This window comes from Meleagris gallopavo, chromosome 29, assembly GCF_905368555.1.
Source record: "Meleagris gallopavo chromosome 29, MGAL_WU_HG_1.1, whole genome shotgun sequence".
NCBI lineage: Eukaryota > Metazoa > Chordata > Aves > Galliformes > Phasianidae > Meleagris > Meleagris gallopavo.
Genome location: NC_139432.1, coordinates 725376 through 740405, shown reverse-complemented (window position 1 = coordinate 740405; position 15030 = coordinate 725376). Strand labels below are relative to the sequence as shown.

Genomic DNA, 15030 nt, shown 5'->3' with positions numbered 1-15030 from the left:
CTGAAGATACGCTCTACGCATCAGCTGAGGGAAGCGCGCCCCCCCGCGGCGGCGCAGGCGCAGCGCCGAGGCCTGGTGGGGCTGAGGCCGGCGTAAACGGAAGTTGCGCATGCGGAAGCGGAAGTTGCGTTAGGCGGAAGCGGAGGCGACGTGTCCGTCAGAAGGGAGTGGGGAGCGCCGCGGAGATGGAGGGGCTGTACCATCAAACCAACAAGTGTGTGGGGCGCTGGGACGGGACGGGCCGTGCGGAGCGGCTGAGGCTGCCTCGAGCGCGTGGTGCTGGGGGGAGGAACCGCAGCCTCTGTAGTTTGCTTGAGGGGAGTGAGGAGAGCTGCTTCGAGCAGCGAAAGGCTCGGTCCGGGCAGGGTGCTCTGCCAGGCCGGAGCTGTGCCGCCTGGAGTGAGTTTTGTCGCAGAACGGAGCAGATCCTGCAGCTCTGGGGTGGCCGGTTGTCAGTCCAAAGTCCCACTGTGCCTTTAGCCACGTCGGTCCGGCACCAGGCCTTTAGGTTTTAGGGAAAGGGATCACCAGTGTTCGCTGAGAAAGTGATTAGATCGCGTTAGATGTGCTTAAATTTAATTTACACAAGTTTACTTAAATTTTTGAGGCGGGGGACTTTCGTGCAGGCCAGCAGGTGGCATTTAGACTATTTTAGAAAATGAGAAAATGCATGATGGATGGCATGCAATGGGTTTGTAGATATCTGAAGTACTGCGTGCAGGCCTGGGCCCCCCAGCATAGGATGGACATGGAGCTCTTGGAATGGGGCCAGAGGATGGCACTGAGATGATCAGAGGGCTGGAGCAGCTCTCCTAGGAGGAAAGGGTGAGGGAGCTGGGCTTGTTCAGCTTGGAGAAAACTTTGGGGAGACCTTCCAATACTTGAAGTGAGCATATGAACAGGAGGGAGAACGGCTGTTTTACAAGGGTGGATGGTGATAGGACAAGGGGGAATGGTTTTAAAGTGAGACAGGGGAGGTTTAGGTTGGATATTAGGAGGAAGTTTTTCCTCCAGAGGGTGGTGAGGCACTGGAACAGGTTGCCCAAGGAGGCTGTGGATGCCCCATCCCTGCAGGCATTCAAGGCCAGGCTGGATGTGGCACTGGCAGCCTGGGCTGCTGGTTGTGACCTGCACATAGCAGGGGTTGGGACCGGATGATCGTTGTGGTCCTTTTCAACCCAGGCTCTTCTGTGATTCTGTGATTTTGCTGCAGTATGAGACTTAAGCAGTGTGAAAATTGCAAATCGCAAGGAAGCTTGGTGTAAATGACAGTGAAGCTGTGAAGGGGAGCAGCTGAGGGAGGTGGGTTGGTTCAGTTTGGAGAAGAGAAGGCTCAGAGGAGACCTTATATCTCTCCAGAAATGCTTGAAAGGAGGTTGTGGCAAGGTGAGGGTCTTCCTCTGCTTCCAGGTGACAGCAGTCAAATGAGAGGCAATGGCCTGGAGTTGTGCCAGGGGGGGTTCAGGATGGAAATTAGTAGAAATTTTTTCTCAGAAAAGGTGGTGATGCGTTAGCACGGGCCGCCTGGAGAGGTGGTGGTGTCAAACGTGTTTGAGCGAAGTAAAAGTGTGGTGCTTTGGGATGCAGTTTAGTGGACAGCATTTGTGATATGCAGACTGTTAGACTAGATATCTTAGAGGTCTTTTCCAACCTTAATGATTCTATGATTCTGTATGAAGTAGCTCATGGGAAGCAGGTCAGAGGATGCAGTTAGTCCAAAAGTGCCAGTCTGTTATCTGTGTTAATGGTTTTTATTAAATAATGATCTGGAGAGACCTCACAGGGAAGAACTGAAAATCATGTTGATCTAGAAATGCATGCCTGTGTTGATAAGGGCAATAATCCTGCCTTGTTTCAGTTTCCATTTTGTCCTCTGTAATTCATATACTGTAAGAGACAGTGAAAGTTATTCTTTATTCACCTTATTTTATGCTCTGGGGTATCTCCTCACAGATAATAATTATCAGTCCAGAGTGAAAACTCATTTTTTGCATAAAAGTTTTTCTGTACTTTCCATAATCTGTATAGTTCTTCTCTGATCCTTCAGCAGTGCTGCTGTTTTCTTTAAGGAGTGATACAGCATGTGTACAAGATGTGTACTTGCAGTGCCCTAAAGATGATGTATGTAGGTACATACATAGACTTACATACACTTCAGTGGTTTCCTCTGTACCACCTTCTCTACCAGTCAGACCTTCCTTCTGCTGCACTCACTATTTGTGAGTTCCTCCTGTGAATCTGATAACTGTTCTTCTTGGTTATTGGGGTAGGTGGAGGTCTTACATGGCTTTCAGCATGCCAAGTCTGTGTCATAAGAGAGAATCTCATTTTGGGTTCTGAATAAAAAAGGGAGCTATGATTGGATTGGAATGCTTGAAAGAAAAGAAGCCCTTTCACCATGATTTTAGTTTTAAACTGAAACTTGTAGGTACATGTTAAGTGAAGGCACAGCTGTCTTCAAACTGAAGAAATTTGTTGGGTTTTTATGTGTTTAGTCATGGATTGTCTGCACTGAGTAACATGTATCCAATTCCTATCATGTTCTGATAGTAATAAAATCTGAAGATTGAGGTATTGAAAAATGATTTCATTTTATAGGTATTAACTGACTTCTGCTTCTTTACTCTTTGTCTTTTCATAGACAAGTCCATGAAGTCCAGTCATACATGGGACGTCTGGAGACTTCAGACAAAGAGTCTGTACACTGTAAGTATCTAATAAGAGAGAAAAGTCCCACTCTGGTGCTGATTTGATGTAATGTGCACTTTTGACCTCGTGTGCCCTGTGATTAAATATACAATCATTATTGGAACTAATTTGCTATTTCAATCACTCTGATCAACTGATGATGTGGAATGCATTAAAACTGTTTCACTGTGTGATTGATTAAGGTGATGTTTTGTAGGAAAGGTGGAAAATACAGAACAATAATTGTCTTCAAATTCCTTTGGTAATTCTTGAATTGAGAAGTAGTGTTTACTGTAAATGCTTCTACAAGTGTCTTAATGTGGCAGTGGTGAGTATTTTTCTTTCTGAGAGGTTTTGGAACTCGTTGTCAGAGTATGCTGTGGAGGCATACAATAAAAACAGATTAAAAGAATTGAATTGGTGCATATAGAGAAGTGTAATAAGATGTGGAAAGAGTTGCAAATTCAGCCATCATAAAGCTATTTTGTTAGAAGCTCAGAAGCTGAATAATCTCACTGTATATCAGCTCTGTTATTTTACTGTTCCTTAAGCATCCACTAATTGGCAGACATCTCAGAAAGACTCTTAGTCCAGTTTCTCTGGAAAAATATTATCATTTGATGTGCAGGAATTTAAGCAGTATGATTAAGGCTTGGGTCCATGCCAACCTCATGAAGTTCAGCAGGGCCAAGTGCAAGGTCCTGCACCAGGGTTGGGGCAATCCCAAGCATAGGTACAAGTTGGATGGAGAATGGCTTGAGAGCAGCCCTGAGGAGAAGGATTTGGGGCTGTCAGTTGATGAAAGACTCAATGTGAGCCAGCAGTGTGTGCTTGCAGCCCAGAAGGCCAATCGTGTCCTGGGTTGCATCAGGAGAAGTGTGACCAGCAGGGCAAGGGAGGGGATTCTGCCCTCTGCTCTGCTCTTGTGAGACCCCAGCACAAGAAAGACGGAGCTGTTGGAGCAGGTCCAAGGGAGGAACACAAAGATGATCAGAGGGCTGGAGCACCTCCCCTGTGAGAACAAGCTGAGAGAGCTGGGGCTTTTCAGCCTGAAGAAGAGAAGGCTCCAGGGGGACCTTCTAGTGGCCTTGCAGTACCTAAAGTGGCCTACAGGAAAGCTGGGGAGGGTCTTTTTAGAAAGGTATGTAGTGACAGGATGATGGGAAATGGCTTTAAACTGAAAGGGAGTAGATTTAGTCTATGAAGCAATTCTTTACTGTGGGGGTGGTGAGACTCTGGAACAGGTTGCTCATTGAGGTTGTGGATGCCCCCTTCCTCGAAGCATTCAAAGCCAGGCTCAAAGATGGGCTTTGAGCAACCTGGTCTAGAGGGAGCCTATATGAGTGTCCCTGCCTATAGCAGGGGTTGGAACTAGATGATCCTAAGGGTCTCTTCCAACCCCAACTATTCTGTGACTCTCTGATTTTAACTCCTTGCTTCTGTGTCCTGTAGAGACTTGCATCAGGTCCAGAATACTTGAGGCAAGAGATAAGATTTCAAGAAATGGGATTATGTATCATCTTACACAGTCTATAAGTAAACATACTGTTTTGTATAGAAAAATACAGATATGTGCTCTAGGTATTATTGTATACTTGAGAATTTATTGGGTTAAGGAATTATCCCTTGGCTGAAGAGGTGGAAAAAGAGCCAGGTGATCAAAGCTTCTGTTGCAGCTTTTCTTTCTCAACTTTGGGCAAAGAATCCCTTCTTGCTCTGAAAAAACATAAGGTGACCAAGTAATATTGTCTGGACCAGCTAAAGCAATTGTCTGCTCTTTCCTGTTTTTTTTTTTCTTTTGTTAAGTTTAGCTGTAGTAAATGATGGATAAATAAGTTTGGACAACTTGGTTGAGTTGTGTTTATATATATAACTTGACTTTGTTCCTCTTTGATTGTGTGAGATCAAAATGCAAACAGAAGGGGTTTAATGTGCAGCTTCCTTTCTGGTTCTGCTGACTGGAATTCTTTTGAAAGTCCTGATATATTGTGGAGTAAATAGAGGTTGATAAATAATGCTTTTCTCTATACATTTTCAGTCTAAAACAAAAATAAGAATAAACAGTGTCTCTTAAGACTTAGCCTAAACGTAAGCTAAGAACAAATGGTGTCTGTAGAATTTGAAAATTATGTATTGAAAATTATGTCATGACCGAGCATGGCATTCTGAGATTTGAATTGCCTGCACAGAAAGGATGGTGCTTCAGTGTCCACTAATACTCATTGTGTGGACATTCTCTGGAGGCTGCATACTTTCAGCCTTTCAGCTGTCTTTTATGCATAGGAATGTCAGATGATTTGAGGTCTCCCCATAAATTGTGGAATGTTGGATTCTGACACTGGTAGAAAAAGTGGTTCTAAGATAAAGGCAGTCATGGCTGAAGCAGGTTTTGCTTTACAGTGATGACAGTAACTGAAAGCTTGTGAGTCTTCCTTTTCCCTAATTGTGTGCCTTTCCTACCTCATAACAGTTCAAGTATTTGAGTCTGCATTTTGATCTCTCATCTCTATTTCTACACACAGATTGTCAGAAGCAATTGCAAAGTAGATGATTACAGAGACAATGGTTATTAAGCCTTGTTATCCCACCTGTAAGGGCTCCCCAGCCCTGATTTGGGCTTGTTTTTCAGGGCTGTTTGTCCAGTCTGCCATTTTCTGTCTTTCTTCTTCCCATGCTTTATCAAACTCTGCTGCTATAGGTGTGGATAATGCAATTCTTCGTTAATGTTTTTCATAAGTTTAAATTTTTTTGAAAACCATCTTGGCTGTTAGCTTTTGTGAGCAAAACCTGGTAAGAGAACAGGAAGGGGCCACAGAGGGGAAGGTAGCAACTTTTAAGTTCTAATATATAGAGGTGATAGGGAAATATGGTTACATATTTCAGAAGAGCAGAGATTTTCTCTGTTCCCTTCACAGAGGAGCAGTGGAAGGCAAGAGTCTCAAACTAAAGAAGTGCTTTTCATGATTTGTAGAGCTTTTAGTTAATCTTTTTTTTTTTTTCATCTAGTGAAGATTTGCATCTTTTGGTTTGAATGCTCTTGAACTTCTGTCTTCAGAAGATTGCAATTCTTTAATTAAAATCAAAACATATTTTTCTTTCTTTGCAGTAGTAGAAAATGAGATTCAGGCAAGAATAGACAAAGTATTCAGCAACTTGGAACGTTTGGAAATCCTGTCCAGCAAAGAACCTCCCAATAAACGGCAGAATGCTAAACTGTGAGTTCACTTTCTTTGCTACAATAATGGAGTAGTCTAATTATTTTCATTAAGCTTATTGAAGCCCTTTGCTTTTTCATTTGAGTGAAACTTTTCTGCTGTGCAACATAAATCTTTGCTCAGCTGTAACAGAACTGAAGGACAGAGGCAAAATCACTTTCCTGCACCTAACTGCAGTCTGGTGATGGAGCCTCATGGAGACTCACGGCTCTGTTTGGAGATGAGTTGAACATCACACTTTAAGAATCAAAGGCATTTCTACTCTGTATAGCATTTGTTTTAATGGTATTTGTGGAGGTAAGGACTAAAATTACTTAAGTTGGTGTTATTCTTCTGGACCTTTTCCAAGATGTTGCTGACTAAAATAAGGTTTCTGAAATGAGCACTGGTTTGAGCAGGCAATTGGACCACAGACTGTTAGACAACTTTCCATTCAGTATTGTTCTGTTAATTTTTAGTCCCAGAATACTTTTGTAGATACTAGGAGTGGATTTCATATCACCTTTATGATAAAGGTTGTTATCTGAAATAGTCACCTTGGTTTTCTTTGTAGTCACTGAACATTTAGTCAGAAGCAGTGGAGTTCTGGACATGATTTGTTTTACCCCAGTGGAGATGTCTCCTGCGTTGCCCTCTGGCTTTGAGATTCCTTTTGTAAAAACTGAAACTTCAGAACACGGTGTTAATTAATGAAACTTGAAAGCTAAATTTTTTATATGAATGGGTTCAAACTGTTCAAATCTTTGTTAAATGAACAGTGTATATATTTTTATATATTTATATATATGTATATGCATATATGTATAATCACTTTGAAGAGACTTAGTATAGGATAAGATGTATAAAATAGCTCAAGAATTCTGCTTCACTTTCTATCTGTAGCCTGCAGTTAAATAATCACCTTTTCAGTAAAAAAAAAATAAAAAAAATAAAGAGGCACAGAAGCTCTAAGTTTGGAAGAGAAGCCTAACATCAAATGTCCTTTATCTTTTACAATCCATCATTTTTAGTATTTGTTGCTGTTAATTTATAATGCTCCATTGTTCATTAAAAAATGCAACGTAAGTTTGGTATTTTTATCCCTGGGAATGTCTTCCTGTTGTTGATCTTGTCTAGCCGAGTTGACCAGCTCAAGTATGATGTTCAGCATCTGCAGACAGCTCTGAGGAACTTTCAGCACCGTCGTTACATCCGGGAGCAGCAAGAACGACAGCGAGAAGAGTTACTAGCACGAACATTCACTACTAATGTAAATATTCTGTATTTTAGATCTCCCTGTCCTAAAGGCCTTAATCTTTCAGAGAAGGTTCAGACAAGACCTAGGCTTGACTATGAGATTACTGCTGTGTGGTGATGTAAATGGAATAAAGATAGAAAAGAATAATAATTCATGAAAAAGTACAAGTCTTTGATGAAGAAAGTTGGTCTAATGAGAGGCAGTTGTGAAAGACTGGAGAAATCGCTGCTCTGATTTCACCCAGTGCAGCTCTCCCTGATTTTATATAGCAATTTCAAAAGGTGGAATGAGGTAGGTACCAAAGCATACGTTTTTCTTGGGTTTGTGTCAAATATCCCTGTAGTAAGAAAATGATTTGTCTGTGAGTTATTGGCCTACCTATTTTGGTTAGACATTTACCCAGCTATTTATGTATGTCAGCTGAGTGTGAAAGCATCCTAAATGCACTGTAAAATGCATAATAGCTCTTGAAAGCTCTAACAGTGTTCTGAATGTTTTGCTTAGTTCAAAGATAGATGTGGGCTTTACCTTTAAAGCCTTTCCTTGAACAATTCTGGAGAAAAACACAAACAGCAAATGAAAAATATGCTGCCATCCAGTGTCCCTGTGAGCAGCAAACAGAAGGCCAGGCTGGGTGGTGCTTTGAGGAACCTGATCCAGTGGTTTGTGTCCCAGGGGCAGGGTGGTTGGAGGTGATTGTTAAGTGTCCTTCTAACCCAAACCATTCTAGGATTCTGTGAACAAAAATCTACCTAGACAGTTTTCTTGCTGCCTCGTGTGTAAATGAATCAACTGCAAACTCCTTGTACAGGAAATGAAACTCATCTGATTTGAAGTTTAATAAATATCTGAAGGAATAGCCATTGACATGCAAATCCAAGTGTTTCTGCCTTGCAGATTCCTGCAAGATAAGATACTTTTTTTAACCTTTATGCCTTATTAGCTTTTGATCAAAGAGATGTGTATGCCATCTAGAGTCTTCTTCATCCAGTAATTTTGACCTTGCAGCTGGGAACAGCTCTTTTATCCTTCATTCTTCCAGACTTTATAAACAGAACACACCCTGAAGCAGACATCCACACTGGATTATGCCTGTATTAATTTTTTCTTTCTACAATAATCACGGCAAGTTCGGTGTTTTCACATGCATATAACCTACAGCTGACTGTCAGATGTAGAGCATTAACTGTCTTCTGCCCCAAATATTAATTACACATTTAAATAGTTCTTGCTGCTCTGTGTACATGTAAGCAGGTAAGACAGTGTTTCCACACTTAACGCTCACCAGTGTCATGATTCCTGTTCATGAAGCAGTGTGGGAGTTGTGAACTATTATCTTGACTCTCAGTGCCCAAAGAAGAATAAACTGGGAGGCTTTGGAAGACAAAAGCAATGACATCTTCTGGTCTCTTGTGTAACCCAGACTATACAATTTTATTCCAGTACTTCCATTTAAAGATTTATACTTAAATCTTTAAATACTTAAGATAATGCATCTTCTCTGAATATTTTATTTTTTTTAGATAAGGCCTTCATTGGTGAGTGAGTTAGACCTTCAGGGAAGTAGAGTGATAAGTCTGTTTGCCCTTAGTAGCAGAAGTTGCATCTTGTAAATACAAGTTAATAGAATGTCATTTCCCAGACATTGTTTTACAGGTCTTTTGTCATTAGAAATGTGCTGCTGTCTTTCAAAAATCTTTCACTTGTAACGATCAAATGACTCCTTTGTTTAATCCCTTCTGATAGTTTTTGTGTTCTCTATTGTAATACCCATTTTTGTGTCATAAAGAGATTATGAACACTCTCTGTTTTTAATTTGTTCTTTAATCTTCTGAAATCTAATATTAGTTGAATAGCTATTCAGCATTGTCTTTTGACTTGATTCCTATAGGCTTCTTTAAACTACGTTTTCTCACTCAAATACTAATATTGATTTAACATCCCTATAAAAAACTGTTTAAAACGTAATCCCTCAAGTCCTGTCAAGGGCTGTTTGTTTTCTGTTTGTTCTCTTTCTGGATCTGTGAGTGTGAGTAGGCAAGGTAACCAAGACCCTGCATTTCCCCTACAGGACTCTGACACCACCATCCCGATCGACGAAACATTACAGTTTAATGAATCCCTGCAGAATGCCCATCGTGGCATGGATGATCTTATTGGCAGTGGGACCAACATTCTTCAGGGGCTGAGGGACCAGAGAGTGACATTAAAGGTGGGGGCATCATTTTTTTACCAAAAAGACCCCACGTTTCTGCATTTGTGGTGATCTGGCTAAGTAAAAAAAAAAAAAAAAAAAATTGTTTCACTGCATTGCTTTAAGGTGAGAGCACTGGTAGAGACCTAAACTCCAATTTAGCTAAGTTTAAAATGTTGTCATTTAACTAGGAACATACTTAAAATCTATTTCTGTGACCTGGTAGGGTAGCAGCCATCACACAGTCAGTATGTAGAGCACTGAATGTTATGTTTTCTTCTGTTATTTATTTATTTATTTTATTTTTTCCCAAGTGAAGAATGGAAAGCAACATTTAGCTCACAGGTAGTTCATCTTTTGCTACAGATAAACATCACTTAGAACAATGCTGGGAGAAAGTATTTAAAATTACTTATGAAGGTAGTAAGTCTAATGCACATCAACAGTAAGTCTTCCCCCAAATACTGTTCAAGAAAGCTGTATTGCTTTAAGTCTTCCAATAATTTCTCTTTTGAAGAATGAAGTGATGTTAAGTTTTGGGTTAAGAGTTCAGAAGTATAAAAGGAACTTTATAATAAGAAGAGTGTGTTGAGGAGGACAGAGCTGGATTTCTGAAAAGGGGAATTCCTGTCGCTGTTGTATTCATCTTATGATGGAGGTAACAATTACTGCTGCTTTTTTGTTTTGTTTTGGGATTTTTAATTGCTAACACAAATCCTTCCTTGTCATCAGAGAAATCACACCTCATATCTCTGTGCATTGTATACACAAATGTTCCACTGCCTTTAAAGGCAGTCTTGCCAGATAAAAGCAGGTACTGGACTGTGGGCACAGTTCTGGTCTTTCCTCTCACAGATGAAGGATAGCTTCATGGTTAAGGTTGTTTGTTTACTGACGTATGGAATAGATATTATTATACAAAGTCAATTACTAGAAAAACTTGGTGGGTTAGGTTAAGTATTCATTCAAGAGGTTTTATTGTAGCCGAATCTACCATTGGAGTAGTGGATAGAGAGAGAGATTCTGTTACCATCTCATGAAGCAGAGGTGAAAGAAAAGGCAGAGAAGGATAAGGTTACTAGTGCTGGAAGGGTTGTGAAGGCTCTCTTGGAAAAATTAACTTCCCCTTGTCTAGCTTATGGTGCTCTTCACCTACCTGTGCCATTGCAACTGCAGCCATGAGTTCTTTCCCTTTTTCCCAGACAGGACGATATCCAGCTCTGAGCTGTGCCCAGAGTACATCTGTGGGCCTGTGTTTTGTAGAGGTTTCTTTGGACAGTTTCCCTCAAATGAAGTGGCATATTAGTGCTGCACTGCATAGTGACTCTTGGGGCATTTCCTGCTACTTCCAGTTGTGCAGCTCTGCTACATGCTTAGCGCTGATCTGGTAACTCTTGGGATCCACAGCCATTCTTATTAATACCAACTGCTTCATCAGTGAAACAAAACTGAGATATGGACCTGTCTGCAGCATCCCTGCTGGCAGTCTTGTTCAGTACTTTTCTCTGGAGGGATTTCTTGAAATAGCATTCATTACACTTTTATATGCCTTTACATTGCACATCACCGCTGGCATTACAAATTTCTGGACCTCCTTTCAAACTTGTTGATAAACTGTACTTCAGCAGGAGGAGAGTTGTTCAAGAAAGGTTGTCAAGAAGCTTCAAGCTCGTAGACTGTCTGAAAGTAGACCAGAAAAATTCTAATTGCTCCAGACAGAGTGATTTTCTCTGAGCTGCTGTCTGTGATGCTTCTGTCTGGATGCATTGCTTTCTATCTTTAACCTCTTTCCTGTTCTTCTGTATGAATTAGTCACACCATCATTGCCAGGGTCCCATGGCCATCTCTTACACTGTTGACTTAGGGCAAGTTGTTACATTGTTTTCTGAGGGATAAGAATTAATCACGTACCATCTATGATAAAATATTTCATAGAATAAAGATTGTGCCATTGAGGTGATTGTTTCTTTGTTGTCTTTTTATTCTTAGGGAACTCAAAAGAAGATCCTGGATGTTGCCAACACGTTGGGCTTATCCAATACAGTAATGCGGCTGATTGAGAAGCGAGCCTTTCAAGATAAATACTTGATGATTGGGGGAATGATTGTGACTTGTGTAATTATGTTTCTCGTTGTGCAGTATCTGACATGAGTTGCTAAACTATTGCCAGAGGATGTGGTCTTTTGGAGCAAGATGGACTACCCTCCAAAATGTACTTTCCTCTGAGTGCTGCTTTGGATGAACCCTTCCTGAGAACTTCAGAGTTTACAAATCACACTCAGACACGTCATGTGGAAAGCACGTAGGGGATCAAATTTATGTGGGGACAGTGTAGATCAGAATGACCCTGTAAAAGTACCTGTGTCTGTTACCACTTTCACCTTATTGTCTGTTAAGTTTAAGAATCTGATTAAGTAGGAAGCAGAAGTGAAAACTTTGTCCAGATGCTTTGAAAGATAGAAATGTTTTTTTTTTTTTTTTCTTTTTTTCTTTTTTTTCTTGATTAGATAGGGAGAAGAGAATGCAAAGGCAGAGCATGAGAGGTCATGAGCCTTTCCTTTGCAAGCTAGAATTGACCCCGGTGAGTTTGTTTTCTGTTAAAGGAATTCTGCATTATTTGTGGGTGCACTCCTGCAGTGTAAGAGTGCAAAAAGTGGTGGAAAGCGAAGGATTCCTGTCTTTCTTTTGCTTAGAGGAAGGAAGGACTTGTAAGGAGAGGCTCTCACTCTAAAAGCATGGCAATAACTTCTGCTGATGTTTTTTGTATACCCATACAATTCTAACCAGTGCAAACCTTCTTGGTTCAGGCTGAAATGAAGTATGTTTTGGTAGCTTTGCTCTGCTGCTTCCTAGTTGAAGCTGAATGCTGTACTCTTCCTGCTTCCTGACAGCTACAGATCACTGAGTCATCTCAGTGTGCCCAGTACCAAACCCAACCTCCAAAACTTGACATTTTTGGTGCTAATGGACATCTTGTTTTGAATTTGTTACCTGAGATGTTTAAGGTTGTGTGATCTGTAGCCAGTATTTTTGGATTTGGTGAAGCAGGTAAGTTTTTGCTGTGTTCAAATTGAGACCTGTCATTTTTGTATTCATAGAGCCAGAATGGGCTCTCTGCTGTTTCTGTGTGTTTTAAATTCAGAGTAGCAGTGGGATCAGGGCAACAAACCTCTCACTTAAAACCGAATGTCATCAGAAGAGTGATTTCCTGAACCAACGTGTCTTTGGATGGTAAAATTTCCTCTGTCTCCCCGGGAAGGGTGGTCTTTGCATTATTCTTTGTACCTGTAAATTTACTGTGAAGGACATTTTTACAAAATACCATCTCTGTGATGATCCAGCTCAGATTTTATATTCCTTGGCTGTATGGATATTTATCCACATTTAAATATTGACAGTTATGAAATGCCTCGTTGTTTAATTACGGTACTCAAACCTGTAAAGTTTGGAGACTGTTAGAATGATTATCCTGAGATCTCAAACAGCCTTCCATTTCAAACGGTCTCCAGATATGTTCTTATTTTGAATACAAGTCAGGAGCATTTCCAGATGTTTGACAGAGGCACAGAAGTTTCATGTCTGGATGGTGTGGCATTCTGCTGGGAATTCCTCCATCGTTTCTGTCTGGAAGGGTCGTAGGTCTTTTAATTAATAACACTTTACAAGTGTTGTATTTGTTCCAATAAGCTTTGCTTTCATAATTATGTAGCTTGTTGCAAACCAGATTTTTTTTTTAACAGTTATTAATATAGTTTCTTCAAATTCTGCTAGTAAGGCCAAGTGAAGCAGGCTTCAGCAGTGCTTGTTTACCACTGCTCAAGTATTGACTGATCTGTGTGCTCTGACATATCTTTATGTCCAGAAGAGACTGTCCAGTTTGATCAGCCATCTCCAACCTGTCGGCTTCGTATTTGGACTCCAGGAAAAGCAACATGTCAGTGCAGACCCAACAGTGGAGGAGGCCAAGATGCCATCAGTGCCTGGACAATCTCATCAGATGGTTCAGCAGAAGAAAGCAGACAAGCTTGAAAGCTCATTGAACATCCTACGTGCTGCACACCTGGCTGGCTGTTCTGTGGATGGTTTTCAAGTGCTTCATGCTCTTTGTGTTCTCAGTCTGCTGCACTTTCTCAGGAAAACACACTAGCAGGCAATATACAGAATCAGTTTGTGTGTAAGCCAGGACTAAGGAATTTAAAAGAGGATGTCTGCAGTGAGAGACCATCTGCCTTAGTGTACTTTATAAATTACCTTAAGTTTATTTAAATCTGAAATTTGTTATTATAACACACTCAGATCATTTTCTATTACATCAGTTGGGCACCTTGTAAAGAGATTGCTTGTGAATCTCTTGTTCCTGATAAACAGGTCCATTTCCACCTTTATTTTACAACTTTACAGTTTGGTATCTGTACAGCTGTGCCTTGCTGCAGCAGGATTTGTCTCATACCAAGCTGAGGACTCCAGTCAATTTGTTTTCCTTTTCAGATGGGACGGGATTTTTTTTTTTTCTGTTTGGAGATTAGAGTAATATTTTGATGCCTCTTCATTTATTTTTCCTCTTTTAGAATCTCATGTAGGCTGATCTCCCTGCTGCGTGTAGTGTCTTTGTTATTCACTGTTGAGATGTAGAGCTTGAAGGAATCACTTCAGTAAATGGATTTGATGATGTGTAACGTCAGGCACGTTTGTACTAGATGTTAAGTACAAAATGCCTTACAAGAGTATCTCTGCCATCTCAGACGTTTAATGTAACCCTTTCAAAACTCCTGTCATCACATTGTGCCACAGCAAAAGCAAAGGTAGGACAACATTTCTGCTGGTGTGAAATGACAGAACTGAAACTCTGCTGGCATTTCCAGTGGTGCTGCGACAGGTGTTCTCTGTGAAGTTTCCTTTCCTACTAAAGACGTTTCTTTTGCTTCTGAACTTCTGTGGAGCAGAAGGTGTTCAGCAGTTGAATGGACTGCTCTCTGCTGAGAGGACGTTGTGGGAACTTGGAAAAATACTCCTTTTAATCAGTGTTTTATATGTAATGGGACAAGGGTGAGACGTGATACGATTCAAATTAAGGATAGTACAGGAAGAGCTTGGAGGGCAAAATGTGTCTGTTGATAGAGTGTATTTATAACGAGAGATCAAACTGATTAAGGATTAAATTACTTTTTCTTGCAATTGCGTGTTTTGTTTTGCAGTAATTGAAGTTCCCCATATCTACGAAACACTCATTAAATCAGAAAATATCCAGCAAAGGTTGGAAAAAGTTAAAAATTTCTTCCAGTTATGTCGACATAAACTAGATAAATAGATCAGAGAGCCCTTCGGCAGTCACTTGCTAAAGCTTTGGAAAAAGAATTTTAAAACATGCACTTCATAGTCAGCTGCTGAGGTAGGTTTTCATGGTTTTTCTTCCAGGGTGGTCCCCTAAAGGGCTCCAACATGATAAGAGGAAGCTTATAAAAAACAGTATTTTTGATTCATCAGTACACTTTAAGGTGGTAAGAAATCTAGGAAGATAAAAAACAGGGAAAGGTTTTGAAACAAGGACACCGAGTGCAGTCAGGTTGAGAGTAAACTGTGGATAAGATACGTGCAGATTGAAGGGGAGATAATGAATACAAGACTTCATGATTGGATGGGATAGAATTAATTTATAAGGAAGATAGTACAGGTAAGAATAGAGGTTGTTTTTACTT

The 15030-nt window shown here is 40.6% G+C and overlaps 1 protein-coding gene across 1 annotated transcript; it reads left to right on the top strand.

The window, feature by feature from the left end:
- The first annotated feature begins 86 nt into the window (after nt 1–86).
- GOSR2 (golgi SNAP receptor complex member 2) lies at nt 87–14509 on the top strand. The gene is made up of 6 exons (XM_010724431.4): nt 87–214; nt 2642–2706; nt 5795–5903; nt 7020–7152; nt 9212–9352; nt 11324–14509. The coding sequence occupies exons 1-6, from the start codon at nt 186–188 to the stop codon at nt 11483–11485; spliced, it is 639 nt and encodes a 212-aa protein (XP_010722733.1). The 5' UTR covers nt 87–185; the 3' UTR covers nt 11486–14509.
- Nucleotides 14510–15030: the final 521 nt, after the last annotated feature.

Bases quoted from the DNA above. Each gene is read 5' to 3' on its own strand.
- GOSR2 (XM_010724431.4), top strand. From the start codon at position 186: ATGGAGGGGCTGTACCATCAAACCAACAA. The intron at 215-2,641 runs GTGTGTGGGGCG...GTCTTTTCATAG, and splicing joins CTGTACCATCAAACCAACAA to ACAAGTCCATGAAGTCCAGT. The intron at 9,353-11,323 runs GTGGGGGCATCA...TTTTATTCTTAG, and splicing joins ACCAGAGAGTGACATTAAAG to GGAACTCAAAAGAAGATCCT.